The following is an 18,804-nucleotide window of genomic DNA, read 5'->3' on the forward strand; positions in this document are numbered from 1 at the left end:
GCCCTTGGAGAGAGAGAGAGAGAGAGAGAGAGCAAGAGAGAACGAGCGAGATCACCAATCTGCTTGACAATATGTGCTTTAGACTTTTCAGTTCTGAGTCAGAATAAAGGTCAGACTGTTCTGGCAGAGCTCGGTCCCAAAGAACAAACATTGTTCTGAGAAACCAGGAGGCTCCTGGGGCATGAAACATGGGTTTGCAAGGACTGAGTGGCCTTTGGAGAAAGGTCTCGCTGTGTCACAACTTCTCACAAGTCTTGACCTTGAAGCCTTGCCACACCACCCAGAGTAAAACCTGGGGAGATGGGGGCTTTGTGGGTTGTGCCGAGACATAACGAATTCTCTTCTCCCGCTCTATTATCCTCCTACCCCTCAGTCCCTAGGTCATCCCCGGAGCACCCACTGGTGACCAGTCTGTCCACTTGGTCCACAGCCACCCATTCTAACCACCGCTCCAGGTTACAAGTTGGTTCTCATTTCTCATCCCAAGAGTTCGCCAGAGCATAGAGCAGGGAGCCTAGAAAGACGCAGAAGCGGACTTCGAGTCGCCACTGAGAAAGGCTCGTTAGAATCCACTCTGTGTCAGACACTGAGCCAGGCCTGTGGGCTCTTCCACCATGACCAGGCTCATGCCCCGCCCCCAGCAGGAAGTCCTGCTCTGGTGGGGAGATAGCTTGGCTCCATGTGAGGAGGCAACAGGGCTCTGAAGCGGAGACAGAAATCCTCTCTCCTAGGATCAGGGACAGGAGATACATTTGCTTTTGCCTTAAAAGGAAGGAGAGGGCTGTTGCCAGGCAGAGGAAGGGTCAGCACACCTAAAGGTGGTGTGTTAGGGAAGTTGTGTTGACACAGACCTCAAGGAACAGTGGGCTAAATAAAATGGAAGTTTCTTTCTTTCTTTTGTCACAGTCGGGGCTTAGATGGTCCAGGGCCCCCGATGGTGACCCCCACAGTATCAGGGGGCCAGGAACTCCAGCCAGTGGATTTCCAAGGGGAAGCGGAAGGGAAGACAAGTTCTTTCCTAACAAGGGCACGCGTAGGAAGTCGCTCAACTCCCGCTTCACCTCTGCTCACCTCCCGATGGGCCAGAGCACAGTTGCAAGGGAGGCTGGGAAATGCGATTGCAAAACGCCACCTCCCATTGCTCTATAGAGACCAGGGGACAACTGGAGGTCTCTGCCCCAGGCATAGAGGGGAGAAAGTGCAGGGAGGTTCGAGGAGCCAGTAGCTAGGTGTGTTTCGAAGTTGCAGGAAGGAAAAACGAGAGATGGGTTGGGGGCCTCCAGTGAAGAAGGGCCACTTCATTCTGGAAGTCGGTGAGGCCCAAACTTGAGCACACCCATCAGCATCACCAGACTGCCTGTTGAAGCCCAAATCCTGAGCCGCCCCCCTACCCCAGAGTGTCTGATTCAGCAAATCTGCCGGGGGGGGGGGGGGGGGCACAAATGCACATTGCTAATCACTTCCCCCGGTGCTACAGGAACTGAGAAATGTGGGGTCGCAGAAAGTTTTAAAGAGAAGAACGAGACGACAAGATCTGTTTTTCAGAAGGCTGTTTCTGTCCAGGGATAGAGAACGAGCTGTACTGGAGCCTCCCCAGAGCACTAGGACTTCTCACCCTCTTGTTCCTGTGTGTTCCTGAGAAATTTCACTCAAGAAAAACCGGGATGATAAAGAGCCTACAAAGCAGAGTTCACAGAACGCCAGTGCTCACGGGTCACTCCCTACTTCCTGGCAGGGCTGATTGCATCGGTACCAACCCGGACCGACCCGCTCTTGGCATTGAGTGCAGGAGCCTGGATAGGGGTGAGGGTAGGCAAGTGCCTTTCCTCCCTGGCCCTGGGTTTCTTCACCAATAATACTCATGAGGAGCATTTACCTATCTGGGGTGCCGATGACTGTCAGGTGGCACAGATCAAAAAGTTGGCCAATGTCCTGAGGCTGTGGGGACTCACAGACCCATGGCACCGTAGCTTGGAGAGTAAAATGGCATGCCCCCCGAAGGCAACTTGACAATCAAACCAGAATGTAAGATGTCCATGCCCTTTGATCCGAGAGCTACATTTCCAGCAAATAAGCCCATAGATATGCTCACGTTTATGTGCAAAAGACAGGTTGTTCAACACCCATTGTTTGTACTGGCCAGAGGCGGGAAACAACCTAGATGTCATCCAGAGAGGGCTGGTTAAATAAACCATGGTGCATTCACAAATGGAATAATGGACAGCCCTTCAAAATAATAAGTTAGGTCTATACAAGCCAGTTTACCTGTCAGAGATTGATGATGGTGATGATGATGATCATGGATAAATATATATAGGTATGTGTGTGTATCTCTCAATATATATGTATATTTCATATATATATATATATACACACATATGAGAGAAAGGGAGATACACGCACACACACACACACACAGATACAGGAAGAGGTTATATGTAATATATATATATATATATGAGAGAAAGGGAGATACACGCACTCATACATACAGATAAAGGAAGAGGCTATATGTAATATATATATACATATATATGTATATGAGAGAAAGGGAGATACGCGCACACACACACACACACACAGATACAGGAAGAGGCTATATGTAATATATATACACACACACACACACACACACACACACACACATATATATATATATATATGAGAGAAAGGGAGATACACACACGCACACACACACACAGATACAGGAAGAGGCTATATGTAATGTATATATACATATATATATATATATATATATGTATATATACATAGAGAGAAAGGGAGATACATGCACACACGCACACACACACACACAGATACAGGAAGAGGCTATATGTAATATATATATATACATATATATATATATATATATGAGAGAAAGGGAGATACACGCACACATACACACACACACACACAGATATAGGAAGAGGCAAAATACTGCCATGACATCCTGCATTTAAAAAATATACACGTGTAAAGAAGAAAAGAGCACATCTATATACACACACACATATACATATATATATATGAGAGAAAGGGAGATACACACACGCACACACACACACACACAGATACAGGAAGAGGCTATATGTAATATATATATATATGAGAGAAAGGGAGATACACACACACACATGTACACACATGTACACACACACAGATACAGGAAGAGGCTATATGTAATATATATATATATATATATATATATATATGAGAAAGGGAGATACACACACACAGATACAGGAAGAGGCAAAATACTGCCATGATATCCTGCATTTAAAAAATATAAATGTGTAGGGGCGCCTGGGTGGCGCAGTCGGTTAAGCCTCCGACTTCAGCCAGGTCACGATCTCGCAGTCCGTGAGTTCGAGCCCCGCGTCGGGCTCTGGGCTGATGGCTCAGAGCCTGGAGCCTGTTTCCGATTCTGTGTCTCCCTCTCTCTCTGCCCCTCCCCCTTTCATGCTCTGTCTCTCTCTGTCCCAAAAATAAATAAAAAACATTGAAAAAAAAAATTTTTTTAAAAAAAATATAAATGTGTAAAGAAGAAAAGAGCACATCTATATACACACACACATATACATATATATATATATATATATATATATATATATATATATATATATATATGCTTACCTATCTCTGGAAGGATTTGGAGAAACAGCTTGCCTGTTCAAGACAGGAATTGGAACGGAGGTCCAGGGTGAGAAAGAAACTTACTTTTCACTGCAACATTTTTTTGTCTGTTTTTTTTTTTCAACCCTCGGTATGCATTATTTATTTAAATAAATAAACATACAAACAATGCCATATGCTTTACATACTTTATCGAACTGAATAACCTAGAAGGGAAGTACTCTTACTATTTCCAAGGCACAAGGACGTTCACTCATTTGGGGGAAGGATGGGGGTGGGGAGGCGGCGGAAGGAGCCTTGATCGGTAGGGTTTGCCAGTTCCCATGAGGTAACTTCTCCCACCGTGGCTAATTTCAAGCTGCCAATGGGACACCACCGAGCAGAGCTGGGAAGACACGCACATGATCAGCTCTAATGGGCCTGGCGGAACCAGTTCCAGCACACGTCTGTCGGGGATCTTGCCAAGGAAGGCACCCGTGGCTTCCCGCTTCACACCTGAAAGGGCTGCTTTTCAAGAGCAAAACAAATGTAAGTAAAATACACCACTTCAGGACCTAAGGGCAGCTTCCGGGGATCTTTAGACATAGATGCTGGAGCATTTATTTGTAGTGTAAATAGCCTGGCTTGTTCTGCAACGGATTTGAAACAGACACCCCGAAATTAAAATTAAGCATCTGGGTTTTATAGTTGCAAATTGCTCTGCCATTCTCTTTATGAAATACTGCCACAGCCATACCAGCAGAAGGCAATAAAAGAATAATAAATTAATCAGTGTTAGCATTCTGTCAACACAGCCCCACAGACTTACCAGGGCCAGCAATCTACATTAGGAAGTTGGCGTAGAAACTTTCCCAGGGCTTTAATGGCAGAGGTGGTGGCGAGAGGACCAGACAGACTTGGATTTGCGTGGTGTCCCGGCTTTGTCGTCTGCTAGGCACCTTGAGTAAGTCACCTTACCTTCTGACTCCCAGTTTGCACATGGGCTACGTGAGGACAGTGGCATCACAGATTTGAGCAGACACGTTCACCACATTTAATAGATGAGGTTAACACGTGGTGTATACTTAGAGATGAGGCAGGGTGTTCCTCCCTAAAAAATCACCCCACAGCATAAAGTGAGAGCTGTCTTATATTTAGGATCTTATGAAGGCTCATAGAATGTTCCATGTTCCCTAGACTCTCAATTACTTGCTTTTAAACAACAAAGTATTCTTCCAGGAAGACCCATTTATAGAAGTCACCTGATGAAAGAAGTTTTTTAAAAAAAAAAAAAAAAGCAAACAGGGGCGCATGGGTGCCTCAGTCTGTTAAGTGACTTTGGCTCAGGTCACGATCTCACGGTCTGTGGGTTCAAGCCCAGGATCGTGCTCTGTGCTGACAGCTCAGAGCCTAGAGCCTGCTTTGGATTCTGTGTCTCCTTCTCTCTCTGCCCCTCCCCTCACTCACGCTCTCTCAAAAATGAATAAACATTAAAAAAAATTAAAAACAATTTTTGATACATTATACTGCGGTTGGCCTCATACCCCCTATAATGAAGCAAGCCTTATAAAATGACTTTGAAAGCAATAAATTAAATGTTAAGATGCTGTGATTGCAAACAGAAACCAATAGAACAAACAGAAAAACAATAGTGTCCTAAGATTAAGTGAGTCAGGACTTTGAGATTAAAATCTTTCGGCAAGAGAATCAATAAAGGCTCAAAAAAGTGCTGCATCACACACAATTTAAATAGGAGGGAAATTTATGCGATCCAGGAAGCAATCCAGGCGATTCAGAAACCATCCCCAGCAATAATAAAGATCCTGAAATATAAGACGCACAGAAAAAGATGGAATAAAATCATTTTGTAGCTGTAATCACCAAGGCGGGGTGTGGCACTGGCACAAAAACAGACACATAGACTGATGGAATAGAATAGAGACCCCAGAATTGGACCCACAAATGTATGGCCAACTAATCTTTGACAAAGCAGGAAAGAGGATCCAATGGAAAAAAGCCTCTTTAGCAAATGGTGCTGGGAGAACTGGACAGCAACATGTAGAATGAAACTAGACCACTTTCTTATACCATACACAAAAATAACCTCAAAATGGATGGGAGACCTAAATGTGAGACAGGAAACCATCAAAACCCAAGAGGAGAAAACAGGAAACAACCTCTTTGACCTCAGCCCCAGCAATTTCTTGCTCAACACGTCTCCAAAGGCAAGGGAATTAAAAGCAAAAATGAACTATTGGGACCTCATCAAGATAAAAAGCTTCTACACTGCAAAGGAAACAATCAACAAAACTAAAAGGCAACCGACAGAATGGGAGAAGATATTTGCAAATGACATATCAGATAAAGGGTTAGTATCCAAAATCAATAAAGAATTTATCAAACTCAACACCCGAAAAACAAATAATCCAGTGAAGAAATGGCCAAAAGACATGAATAGACACTTCTCCAAAGAAGACATCCAGGTGGCCAGCAGACACATGAAAAGATGCTCAACGTCACCCCTCATCAGGGAAATACAAATCAAAACACACTGAGATACCACCTCACACTTGTCAGAACGGCTAAAGTTAACAACTCAGGAAACAACAGATGCTGGGGAGGATGTGGAGAAATGGGAACCCTCCTGCACTGTTGGTGGGAATGCAAACTGGTGCAGCCGCTCTGGAAAACAGTATGGAGGTTCCTCAAAAAATTAAAAATAGATCTACCCTATGATCCAGCAGTAGCACTGCTAGGAATTTACCCAAGGGATACAGGAGTGCTGATGCATAGGGGCACATGTACCCGAGTGTTTATAGCAGCGCTTTCAACAATAACCAAATTATGGAAAGAGCCTAAATGTCCATCAACTAACGAATGGATAAAGAAGTTGTGGTTTATATATACAACAGAATACTAGTTGGCAATGAGAAAGAATGAAATCTGGCCATTTACAGCAATGTGGATGGAACTGGAGGGTCTATGCTAAGTGAAAGAAACCGGGCAGAGAAAGATAGATATCATATGTTTTCACTCATATGTGGAACTTGAGAAACCTAACAGAAGACCATGGGGGAAGGGAAGGGGAAAAAATAATTACAAACGGAGAGAGAGGGAGGCAAGCCATAATATACTCTTAAATACAGAGAACAAACTGAGGGTTGATGGGGGCATAGGGGAGAGGGGAAAATGGGTGATGGGCATTGAGGAGGGCACTTATTGGGATGAGCACTGGGTGTTGCCTGTAAGTGATGAATGATTCACTTTGGGGGGAACTAGCCCCAAAATCAAGAGCACACTGTATACACTGTATGTTAGCCAACTTGAGAGTAAATTATATTAAAAAAAATCATTTTGGGGGCGCCTGGGTGGCTCAGTTGGTTAAGTGTCTGACTTCGGCTCAGGTCATGATCTCACGATCCGTGAGTTCAAGCCCCACGTCAGGCTCTGTTCTGACAGCTCAGAGCCTGGAGCCCGTTTCAGATTCTGTGTCTCCCTCTCTCTCTGCCCCTCCCCTGTTCATGCTCTGTCTGTCTTTCTCTGTCTCAAAAATAAATAAACGTTTAAAAAAAATTTTTTTTTTAAAAAATCATTGTGTAAAATGTGAGAGTGGAAAAAAACCCAGTACATCTCAATTAACATATTATTTCTTAATATATATTTAAATATTATTTAAATAATATATTAATAAACTTGAAAGTACGTGCATACCTAAAATAATAAATTAAATATTGCACATGGACATTTGATTATTTCATCTACGGCCTTAAGAATTTATGTATTCAAGGAGCACCTGGGTGGTTCAGTGGGGTTATTTAGCGTCCGGCTCCTGATTTCAGCTCAGGTCATGAGCTCACAGTTCGTGGGATCAAGCCCCGTGTTAGGCTCTGTGCTGACAGCACAGAGCCTGCTTGGAATTGTCTCTCTCCCTCCCTTTCTGCCCCTCCCCCACCCATGCCCACGTGCACACTCGCTCTCTCTCAAAATAAATAAATAAACTTTAAAAAAAGGAATTTGTATATTCAAGTTGACCCCCCAAATGGTTTCTTTTTTGCAATCTTCTCGTTGTGAAAAATGGGAGGGTCGCCTTATATTTACAACTACCAAATACTGAGATAAGAATGTGCAAGCACTTAAAACTCAACATAGCCCTGTGTGATCTGTAACAAGAACTATTACGGTTAATACTATTTTTATTCTGAATGTTCCACCACCAGCTGGGATCTTTGGCGGTGCTCCTCAAAGCACTCACCTGGACTGAAATTCCCCAAGCTACTTCCTAGCTGTGTGATCTTGGGCAAGTTGCCTAACCTCTCTGTGCCTCATCCGTAAACTAGAGATCATAAGAGTATCTCCCGTGGTTAGAACTTCAACAGATCGGTATATGTAAGAAGTGTTTGAACCAGTACCTGGTAAGTGTTTCTTCATTGTTAGTTATTACCATGACATTCAGCAACGGAGAACTCTATTGATGAACATGGCAGCTTTCTTCACAATGCAGCGAGATTTCATCATCAACAGGGAACCCGTCTTGCTCATCAGGATTCCCAACTCACACACAGGCAGAGCTGTAGACCGGAATTGGTGGAACCACTCTGGAAAACAGGACAAAGATTCCTCAAAAAATTCAATATAGACCTACCATAGGATCCAGCAATTCCATTTCTGTGTGTTGATCTGAAGAAAATGGAAACACTAACCGGAAAAGATCCGTGCACCCCTAAGTTCATGGCACCATTATTTACAACAGCCACAAGATAGAAACAACCTAAGCGTCCGTCAGTGGATAAACTGATAAAGAAAATGTGATACATGTATAGGAATATCACTCAGTCGTAAAAAGGAAGGAGATCTTGCCATTTGTGACAACGGGGATGGACTTTGAGGGCGTTATGGGAAGTGAAAGAGGCCAGACTAAGACAAATACTGTATAATCTCACTTATATGCAGACCCTACGAAAAGAAACAAAACAAAACAAAAACAAAACCAAAAAATATTCCAACAACCCAAGCTCTCAGATACAGAGGACAAATTAGTGGTCACTTTCAGAAGCAGGGGGTGGGGGAAACGGGTAAAGGGGGTCGAAGGTACAATCTGAAGTTAGAAAATAACATGGGGATGTAATATACAGGATGGTGACTATAGTTAATGATAGTCTGTTGCATATTTGAAAGTCGGTAAGAAAGGAGATCTTCAAAGTTCTCATCACAGGGGCGCCTGAGTGGCTCAGTTGGTTAAGTGACCCACTCTTGATTTCAGCTGAGCGATCAACTCTTGATTTGATCTCGTGGTTCGTGAGTTCCAGCCCTGAGTGGGGTTCCTCCTCCTCACTGACAGTGCAGAGACTGCTTGGGATTCTCTCTTTCCCCACTGCATCTCTCTCTCTCTCTCTCTCTCTCTCTCTCTCTCTCTCTCTCTCTCTCTCAAAATAAACAAGTAAACTTAAAACAGTTATTTAAAAAAAGTTCTCATCGGGGTGCCTGGGTGGCTCAGTCGGTTAAGTGGCCGACTTCGGCTCAGGTCATGATCTCGCGGTCCGTGGGTTCGAGCCCCACGTTGGGCTCCGTGCCGACAGCTCAGAGCCTGGATCCTGTTTCAGATTCTGTGTCTCCCTCTTTCTCTGACCCTCCCCTGTTCATGCTCTGTCTCTCTGTCTCAAAAATAAATAAATGTTAAAAAAACAATTTTAAGAAGTTCTCATGACAAGAAAAATAATTGTGTAACCATGCGTGGTGATAGATACTAACTAGACTTACTGAGGTGATCATTTCATAATACATGCAAATAGTGAATCCTTATGTTTTACCCCTGAAACTAATATGTTATGTGTCAGTTACACCTCCATTAAAGAAGAAAAAAAAAAAAAAAAAAAGCCTAGACTGGATATTTCTTTACATCCCTACAGTGAGTTCTTCACAACAGGAACTGAATTTTATTCATCTCAGTCCCCAAATGACAAACAGTAGGTGCTTAATCAGTATTCATTGAGCAAGTGAGAATGAGGTGCAGTCTACGTTACTGCACATTATTTTTCACTGAATTGTATTGTTTTTTTTCACATCTATAAAAAAGTACTTAAAAATTAATCCCAAAAAGGCATACATTAAAAGTTCAAATCATACAAAAATGTTGAGAGTAGAAGGACCACCTGGAGAGAATGCTTCTCGGCATCTAGAGTATTCTTTATCAAAATGTTTCCTTTATGTATGCATAATCTAACATGTAAGTACCAAGGCTATATCATGTACTGGTTTAAGACCACGAGCTTTGGAATCAGATATGCTGGGGTTTAAAATCAGGCTTTACCTTGGGGCACCTGGGTGGTTCAGTCAGTTAAGCGTCTGACTACAGCTCAGGTCATGATCTCACAGCTTGTGAGTTCAAGCCCAGCATCGGGCTCTATGCTGACAGCTCGGAGACTGGAGACTGCTTCGGAGTCTGTGTCTCCCTCTCTCTCTCTGCCCCTCCTCTGCTCACTCTCTCTCTCTCTCTCAAAAAATAAATAAACATTAAAAAAAATTTTTTTTAAAAATCAAGCTCCACCTTTTTAGTGGCATGGTCTTGAGAAAGTCACATAACCTCCCCGTGCCTCATGTTCTATGGAAAATGAAGATAATGAAACCTACCCTATGGGCTTATAGGCTATAAGTCTAAATAGAGCACTTAGGATAGCAACAAATACAGAGAAACAACTCGGTGAAGGTTAGCGATTATGTACGTACATATATTTAAACAAAATTTGAAGTCACACTATAGATCCTAGTTTGCATTTGCTTTTTTTAATGTAACAATATGTTGCAAACACTCGTTCTGTGGCAGTACATACGGGAGCCAATTCCTTCTTTCTGATGCCTACATTATATTCAAATGTGTATATAAGTAATCTCCTGTCTCTGCCACCTGAGTATTTCTAATATTTTACCATTACAAACAACCACAATAAAAATCCTCGTTGTCTATATATTGCTTTATCCTTGGGTATTTCTATAGGATAAGTTCTAGAAATGGGATCGCTGGATCCAAGTGTATGAATTTTTAACTATATTAATAAACAATGAGTTATCAAATTGCCTCCCCCAAAGGCTGTATCCTTTACACTTTGATCAACGAGTGTACTTTGTTGCCTTGTGCCTGTGGATGTTTTAACCGGGTTCCCCCAACCATTTATTTGGACCGTCCCAGTAGTTAACCAGAATCAGGGACTTCGCCCTGTTACTTCTGCGTTATATTCCCTCATCTTTCCAAAAATCATAAACAACTCCTAAGAATCTAGCAACCAGTGTTCTGCGGACACATAGCCTGACAAAGAATGTTTACGCTATTCTCAGATGGGAGAAGAGAAAAGGTTGGAATTTCTGAGCCTCTTCTGCGGCCAATAGGAAGACCATTCGAAATTACAACAATCCATTAAGTTTGGGAAACAGGTGCCTCTAACTGCTTCCATCTTTATTTTCCGTGACTCGGACCCTCTTTGGAGAGACCAGAGGCCCTCTTTGTCGAGTCTTACTGGAGGTGCGATGTCTCCAGTGCAGCGTCCCCAGGGTGTGATTTGAGTACCTAACTTACTTGTAGGTCTTCTGATGCTTTTAGGTAATACCAGGACAACAGGTGGATGTCAGAGCCAGAAGCTGAACAGCGCCACCAAGCTGACAGGCTGCTTCAGTGGTAGCTAAATCCCATGCCCATGTTTATTTTTAATTTCATTTTAATCCAAGTAGTAAATATACATAATGTTGAAGAGTTAGTTACTACTGCAGACTGGACCCTACTACAAGGCTTATAAGAAGAACTTCCCGTGCTACCCCCAGTCACAGCCATGAAGCAATAACTCATTCTGTAGTTATCTCTTCAAACCTGATTATGGGGTCACTTCCAAGATCTTTTCATTTTAGGCTTTTTGTATTGATCTGCGGCTACGGAGAAAAAGAATTTCGTTTTCCTCTCTCTCGCTCTCTCTCACTCTCTCTTTCTCTACACACACACACACACACACACACACACCCTCTCCAATTTTCCCCAAATAATTACATCATAATTTTTGGTTAAATCAATGTGCTGTTTTCACATTATAATGACAATGTAATATTATCTCCAGCTAAGTGTTGATGCTTATGATAATTACAACGTTTTTCTTATGAATCGCTTTTGTTTTCTTGGCTTTAATAATCACTGTGTGTCTTATTTGCTTAGTTTTCTCTATAATAGCTCCAATCTATCTCCAACTTCTTTGCCAGAACTCCAATCCTTTATAATTGTCTCAACTTTGTGCTCAGTCTAGGGGCAGCGTAATGTAATGTGGTTCTTCACGTGTGGTCCCTGGACCAGCAACAGGAACAGCATCACCTGGGACCTAGCTAGAGATGCAAATTACCAAGCCCTACCCAAAGACTTACTGATGAGCCACAACTCTGGGGCTGGGCCCCAGCAATCTGGTTTTTTGACCAGCCCTCCACCTCCAAGGGATGACGACGCGCACTCACGCTCGAGAGCACCAGGACAATGGTTACGAGTTTGGATACCCAAACCCAAAGCCACTGGGGTTCGGATCCCAACTACTGCACCCGTTTGTGATGGAACAGCTTCCAGGGCCCAATCTTCCCATCCATAAAATGGGGCCAAAGCGTCCCTCCCACATAGCTGGGCAGCATAACCGGCTTCAGCATTGCTTTTTTCCTTTTGAGATGGAGTGCAAGCAGGGAGGGGCAGAGAGAGAGAGAGAGAGAGAGAGAGAGAGAGAGAGAGAGAGAATCCCAAACAGGCTCCATGCTTTTGTCAGCACAGAACCCCATGTGGGGCTTGAACTCACGAACTGTGAGATCATGACCTGAGCCTAAATCAAGGGTTGGAGGCTTAACCCACTGAGGCAGGTAGGTGCCACAGGCTCTAGCTTTTCTTGTAGACACCCCTCCTGGAGCCCAGTAGAACCAGTTCCATTATGGGAGGGGAGTGCAAGCCAGCTGCAAAGCCTCCCCCAGTCTTCCAGGGTCTCCTGCTCAGAACCAGCCCTCCTCTGAGCACACACCTCAAGCCTCTGTCTGTCAGCACCTCCAAAGTGAAGCCCCCTCCGGCACCCCTGTAGGAGCCTCTCCTCTTTTTAACGCCTCCCATCCTCCCCTCCCCCTATGACAGCCACCATTTCATACCGTTCTCTGCCTCTGCTGCCTGGCCCTACCCTCCCTCCGCTTCCCCCTTCCCTCCTAGCCCACCAGAGCCAGCTCTCCCCCTTCCCCACCATTCCTTCCACACCCCTCCACTCCACCCAACTCTCCCCTCCAGGGCTAGAGCTCACCACTGTCCCAGGGAGTCACCCCTAGGGTGGCCCCTGGGGTGTTCTCCTCCCCCTGAAATACTGCAGGATGGGCGGGAGCATCACCACTCTGCCTCCTCCCCCTGGGCAGTACTCAGAGTAACCATCTGTGAGAGCCCCACCTCTCCCCTCCCGCTCCCTCTCTTTCCTTGAGGTTCCGTATGTCACAAAGACTCAATAAATCCCAAGTCCTCATAGGGCCCATGCATCCCTGCCTCACGACCCACCTACCACATCTCTCTCTCTCCATTTCCGGCTTCTCCTGCCCCGTTCCCTGCGTTCCAGCCACGCTGGCCTCCTTTGCACCTGCTGTTTCCCTCGGACACAAATGCTCTTCCAATAGATATGCATTTGGTGGATTCTATCAGGTCTCTGCTCAACGGGCACCTCCTTAGAGAGGGTTTCCCAAGCCGCCATTCGAATATAGCACCTGCTTGGGGCACCTGGGTAGCTCAGCCGGTTGAGCCTCTGACTTCGGCTTAGGCCATGATCTCCTGGTTCATGGGTTCGAGCCCCGCATCGGGCTCTGTGCTGACAGCTCGGAGCCTGGAGCCTGCCTTGGGTTGTCTCCCTCTTTCTCTGTCCCTCCCCTGCTTGCACTCTCTCTCTTTCGCTCTCAAAAATAAATAAAACATTCAAATAAACAAACAAACAAAAATAAAAAGGCTCAGTTGGGAAACTAGCTGGAAGAAAGACTCCATTGGCCTTGTTCAGCTTCTGGGGCCAGGAACAGCACGAACAGGGCCAGCCCTGCCTCAGCACTACATAGCCTTCCGTCCTGAGAAGTGCTAAGTAAGGACACCGGTGTTCATGGCCTGGTGGGATTTGGGTTTGTGTATTCACATTTTAAACCAACTTCATTGCCATATAATTTACATCCCATAAAAGTCCATCACCCAGAAAATTCCCTTGCGCCCTTCAGCAGTCCCACTCCCACCCCAAGGATAACCACCGATAGGTTTTCTGCTGCCATGGATCAGTGCTGCTTGCCTGTATATTAATGGGATCATCTAGTGTGCTCTTTTTAATTCATTTTTTTTTACAGCTTTAATGAGGTTAAGCTGTAAAACTGATGCACAAAAAACCGCACTTATTCAAAGTGTACAATTTGAAGTGATGTTAACATATCCCTCCCCTGAAACTACCACAAGATAACTTTTTTTTTAAATGTTTATTTATTTTTTAAAACGTTTATTCATTTTTTAAAATTTTCTTAACTTTTTTTTTTAACGTTTATTTATTATTGAGAGACAGAAATAGAGCATGAGCAGGGGAGGGGCTGAGAGACAGGGAGACACAGAATCTGAAGCAGGCTCCAGGCTCTGAGCTGTCAGCACAGAGCCCGACGGGGGGGCTCAAACTCACAAACCGCGAGATCATGACCTGAGCTGAGGTTGGATGCTTAACCGACTGAGCTACCCAGGCGCCCCCATTTATTCATTTTTTGATAGAGACAGAGCGTGAGTGGGTGAGGGGCAGAGAGAGAGGGACACACAGAATCCGAAGTAGGCTACAGGCTCTGAACTGACAATACAGAGCCCGACGTGGGGCTCGAACTCACAAACCGTGAGATCATGACCTGAGCCGAAGTCGGACGCCCAACAGACTGAGCCGCCCAGGTGCCCCTAATGTTTATTTCTTTTTTGAGAGTGAGACAGAGCGTTGAGCCAGGGAGAGAGAGAGAGAGGGAGACACAGAATCTGAAGCAGGCTCCAGACTCTGAGCTGTCAGCCCAGAGCCTGACGCGGGGCTCGAACTCACAGACAGCGAGATCATGACCCGAGCTGAAGTGGAAAACTTAACCAACTGAGCCACCCAGGTGCCTCTACCACAAGATAATTTCAAGATAATAAACATATCCATCACCCCCAAAAGTTTCCTCGTGTACCTCCCTCCCCACCCCAACTACTAATCTGCTGTCACTGTATATTAGTTTGCATTTTCAAGAACCGTATACAGAATCATGCAGTATGTATTCTTTTGTGCCTGGCATCTTTCATTCAGCATAATTACTCTAATTCATGCATGTTCTTATATCAATACTTCAGGCCTCCCCATCGCCCCACCCCCACCCCCAGCAGCATCTCATGGTATAGGAAGACCACAGTCTAGTTATCCATTCACTTACTGATGAACATTAGAGTGTTTTCTAGTTTGGGACTCTTATGGCAAAAGCCACTATAAACATTTTTATGAAAGTGCATTTGTGAACATAAATTCTCGTGTATCTTGGGTAAATGCCTAGGCATGAAGTTGCTGGGCCATCGGGTAGATCTGTATTCAACTTCATAAGAAATTGCCGAACTTTTTTTTCCCCCCAAAGTGGTTGTACCACTTTACACACTCACCAACCAGCTAAAGTTGAACATCAAGCTTGTTCCTTCCTGTCTTTTGGCTTCTATACTTTTTCCTTCTTCCTTAAATGCCTTACCACTAGTTTTTAGCATGGCTGACTTCAGGTCTGCCCCCTAAATTCATACGTTGAACTTTGATATTAGTTGATACTAATATCACTAATATTGGGACAAACCAATGTCCTGTGCCTTCTGATGTGATACACTCAGGACACAACTTTCTTTCAGTGGCATTCCTGCCAAAAATGCATAATCTGAATCTAATCATGAGAACATATCAGACAAATACAAATTAAGGACATCTACAAAATAACCCCACAGTACTCTTCAAAAATGTCAAAGTCATGAAAGACAAAGAAAGGCTGAGTAATTGACTGCTTCTCCAGATTAAAGGAAACTAAAAAGAGGGGACAACTAAAGGAAACCTGTGATCCTGAACTGGATCCGGGGGAATGGCTACATTATTGGGCCAATTGGCAAAATTTAAATATTAAAGGGGTGTTAAAAGAATCATACCATTGTTGAAATTCCCGATTTTGATAATTATACAGAGATTATGCAAGAGAATGTCCATGTTTCTAGGAAATATACACAGAAGTATGTGGGAGAAAGAGGCATAATGTCTGAAACCCACTCTAAAATGATTTGTGGGGAAAAAAAGTGTATGTGCATATTATACACACATACACAGGAGAGAATATGGTAATGCAAATGTAGCAAAATATAACAATTTGTTATTCTGGTTAAAAGTATATGAGAATTCTTTACTATTCTTGCAATTTACATGTAAATTTGAAATCCCCCCCCCCCCACACACACAATTAGTCTTTTCGATGGATGCCCACATTATCAGAAGTGGCCTATTCCCAAACCCAAGGCACTCTTTCACATTCCCCATCATACTTACCAATGTCAAAAATTATTCCATTGTTTAGTTAATAATATCTAACATTTACTGCGTGTAAGGCCCTGTCCTGTTGTTTTAACTGTATAACTACAGTGATTCCTCCAACTACGGTTCCTCCCATCTTACAGATGAGAACTAAAGACACAAGAAAGTTAATTAACTTGCACAAGGTCACCCATATCGTTTGTCTCCTCCAGGGGCCTAGAACCTCAACTAAGGTAGAGATTGACTTGTTCACTGCTCTTTCCGCAGCGACTTACAACAGTGCCTAGCACATTACAGGAGTTCCAATTAGTACAGGTTCAGCTTAAAAATAACGAGCACCTACTAGGCACTGGAGTACAAAGCAGTGAACAAACTAGCACTTTCCGCCTTGCATCCTATTAGCCACCTTATATATATTTTGCTACTCTTAATATATGCATTTAAATTATATATATTTCATTTGGCGCTATCAACACTGGCAAGGTAAGGTCCAATCACCCATTTTGCAGAACAGAAAACTGAGGCACGGAATGGGCGGATGATTCACCCAGAGTCAAGGGGCTATGGGGGGCAGGGTGTGGATTCCAACCCAGGCCGGGCGGTTCCCAGGCACTACCTATGAATCAATCAAACCGACCAATCCAATCAACCAATCAGTATTTATTAGGCGCCTACTGCGCGCAGCCCCACTTCACCAAGCGAGGGCGAGGAGGGAGGGGGCTGCGGCGCGCAGTCTGCCGCGGAGGCCAGGAGGACGCAGCGGATCGCGGAATTTGGCGCCTATTTTTTGTCGGCTGGGTGTTCTCGCCTGTGATTGGGCCCCGGCGCGGCGTGCCCGGTGCGCCTGGCTGCGGCTGCTCTGTCGACCTTGGCAAGACCCAGGCGGCGCGGTACTCGACCGGCCTCCCGGGGGATGGGCCACCAAGAGCCCCCGCTGGCCCGAGTACGGGCGGGAGGTGCGGCTTATATAAACAGGTTATGTAAAGGGCTCAGCTGGCGCGAACACGTGGAGAGCCGCGGGAGCCCGGACACTCGGTTCTCCCCCGCCAGCGCCGCTGCCACCCCCCGCGCGGCAGCAGAATTCGGAGCACACCCGGCCCGGACCGCCGCCTCTGGCGCCGCTCTGTACAGGAGGCAGCCCTGGCCGGGAGCGGACCATCCCCAGCCCGGGACGCCAGGGGGGAAACGGGCCGCCCGGAAGTGGAGGGGCGCCGGCCAGGTAAGGGCGCAGTCTGCGGAGTCACAGCAGGCGCCGAGGCTGGAGCCATCCCCATCACCTCGGGCGCTTGGGGAGGGCAATCGGGCCCAGTTTGGCGGGCTCAGGGACGCGGAATTCTTAACCCAACCCGCCGCCTTCGGGGACTTGGGTCGGTCCGCCGGGCTCAGCTCTGGCTTAATTCAATGGACTGTTTACACCCGGGAGAACCTAAAGCGGGATGCGGGGAGGGGTATCCCAGAGGAGACCAGGCAGGGAAGAAGATTTCCACAGTCAGAATTGCTTCTTAAGGCAATTTTCTTAAATTGTAAAGACTGCTGGTCCTTGTTTTTTCTGTTTTTAGGCGACAGTTTAGCTGAGAAGACGGGGATGTTTTGCTTTTCTTTCCGGTTCCCCCTCTGAGCCACAGTCTATTGGTTTCGTCTTTCCCGCTTTCCCCTCCCCTCCCCTGTTCAGTCATCAGCGGCCGCTTCCGTCTTAAAGGGGCCGTGGCGGCCGGAGGAGGAGAAGGAGGAGGTGGGACGCCCTGCGGCCTGCGCTCCTAGCCTCCCTGCTTCGGCCTAGTTGGTTAACCAATCCTTTCGTCCGTAGGTCACAATCCAAGGTCCCGCTCCTCCACGTCCCGGGGCCGGACGGAGGGATGAGGCAGGGGGGACCCGGGCAGCGCCGTTGCTGCTCCCCCCGCCGCCCGCAGCCATGGAAACGGGGGAGGAGGACGGCGCCCGCAGAGGTACACAAAGCCCCGAGCGGAAAAGGCGAAGCCCTGTGCCGCGGGCGCCCAGCGCGAAGCTGAGGCCGGCAGCGGCCCAGGCCATGGATCCGGTGGCAGCGGAGGCCCCGGGTGAGGCCTACCTGGCGCGGCGGCGGCCAGAGGGCGGCGGCGGGTCGGCGCGGCCGCGGTACAGCCTGTTGGCAGAGATCGGGCGCGGCAGCTACGGCGTGGTTTACGAGGCAGTGGCCGGGCGCAGCGGGGCCCGGGTGGCGGTCAAGAAGATCCGCTGCGACGCCCCCGAGAACGTGGAGCTGGCGCTGGCCGAATTCTGGGCCCTGACCAGCCTCAAACGGCGCCACCAGAACGTCGTGCAGTTTGAGGAGTGCGTCCTGCAGCGCAACGGGCTAGCCCAGCGCATGAGCCACGGCAACAAGAGCTCGCAGCTTTACCTGCGCCTGGTGGAGACCTCGCTCAAAGGTAGGAGCGCCGCCGGCTGTCCCGCCCCCATGGGGCCTGAACCCGCTCCCCTGGATGGCTCGGCCCCGGCTGACCCCTAGGACCGTAGGCCCTGGTCCTGGTCCTGTCACCCTGGGCCCAGACACACCCTCCTTCCCAGGGCCCAGGCATTTGGGCCCTCTTCTCCTCTCAGGACCCAGGATCAGCCCCTGGTGCACACGTTAGCTGGTATTTTCGTAAAAAGGGCCCCTTAA

General features: G+C 46.4%; 1 protein-coding gene and 1 long non-coding RNA gene across 5 annotated transcripts in view; one reads left to right on the forward strand and one right to left on the reverse strand.

Annotated features, from left to right (window-relative positions):
- Positions 1-3,807: 3,807 nt before the first annotated feature.
- Positions 3,808-18,348, reverse strand: LOC109274806 (uncharacterized). Of its 2 annotated transcripts, none has more exons than XR_002083835.2 (3): positions 18,235-18,348; positions 8,022-8,207; positions 3,808-4,137 (listed from the first exon to the last, which is right to left on the reverse strand). It is a non-coding gene; the product is annotated as an uncharacterized LOC109274806 (long non-coding RNA). The 2 variants fall into 2 exon arrangements; XR_002083834.2 differs by having other exon boundaries at positions 3,808-4,140.
- STK35 (serine/threonine kinase 35) overlaps positions 16,956-18,804 on the forward strand; it is a 43,843-nt gene continuing 41,994 nt past the window's right edge. The window contains exons 1-2 of one of the 3 annotated variants that reach the window (XM_019462741.2): positions 16,956-17,385; positions 17,974-18,571. In XM_019462741.2, the coding sequence (XP_019318286.1) occupies positions 17,080-17,385; positions 17,974-18,571 (904 nt within the window). In that variant the 5' untranslated portion in view covers positions 16,956-17,079. Of the gene's footprint in view, positions 17,386-17,852; positions 17,899-17,973; positions 18,572-18,804 lie in introns of those variants that run through there. The other 2 variants (XM_019462740.2, XM_019462742.2) reach the window with 2 other exon arrangements.

The sequence above is a fragment of the Panthera pardus genome, unplaced genomic scaffold, assembly GCF_024362965.1.
Source record: "Panthera pardus isolate Hobbes unplaced genomic scaffold, ASM2436296v1 HiC_scaffold_25, whole genome shotgun sequence".
Lineage (NCBI taxonomy): Eukaryota > Metazoa > Chordata > Mammalia > Carnivora > Felidae > Panthera > Panthera pardus.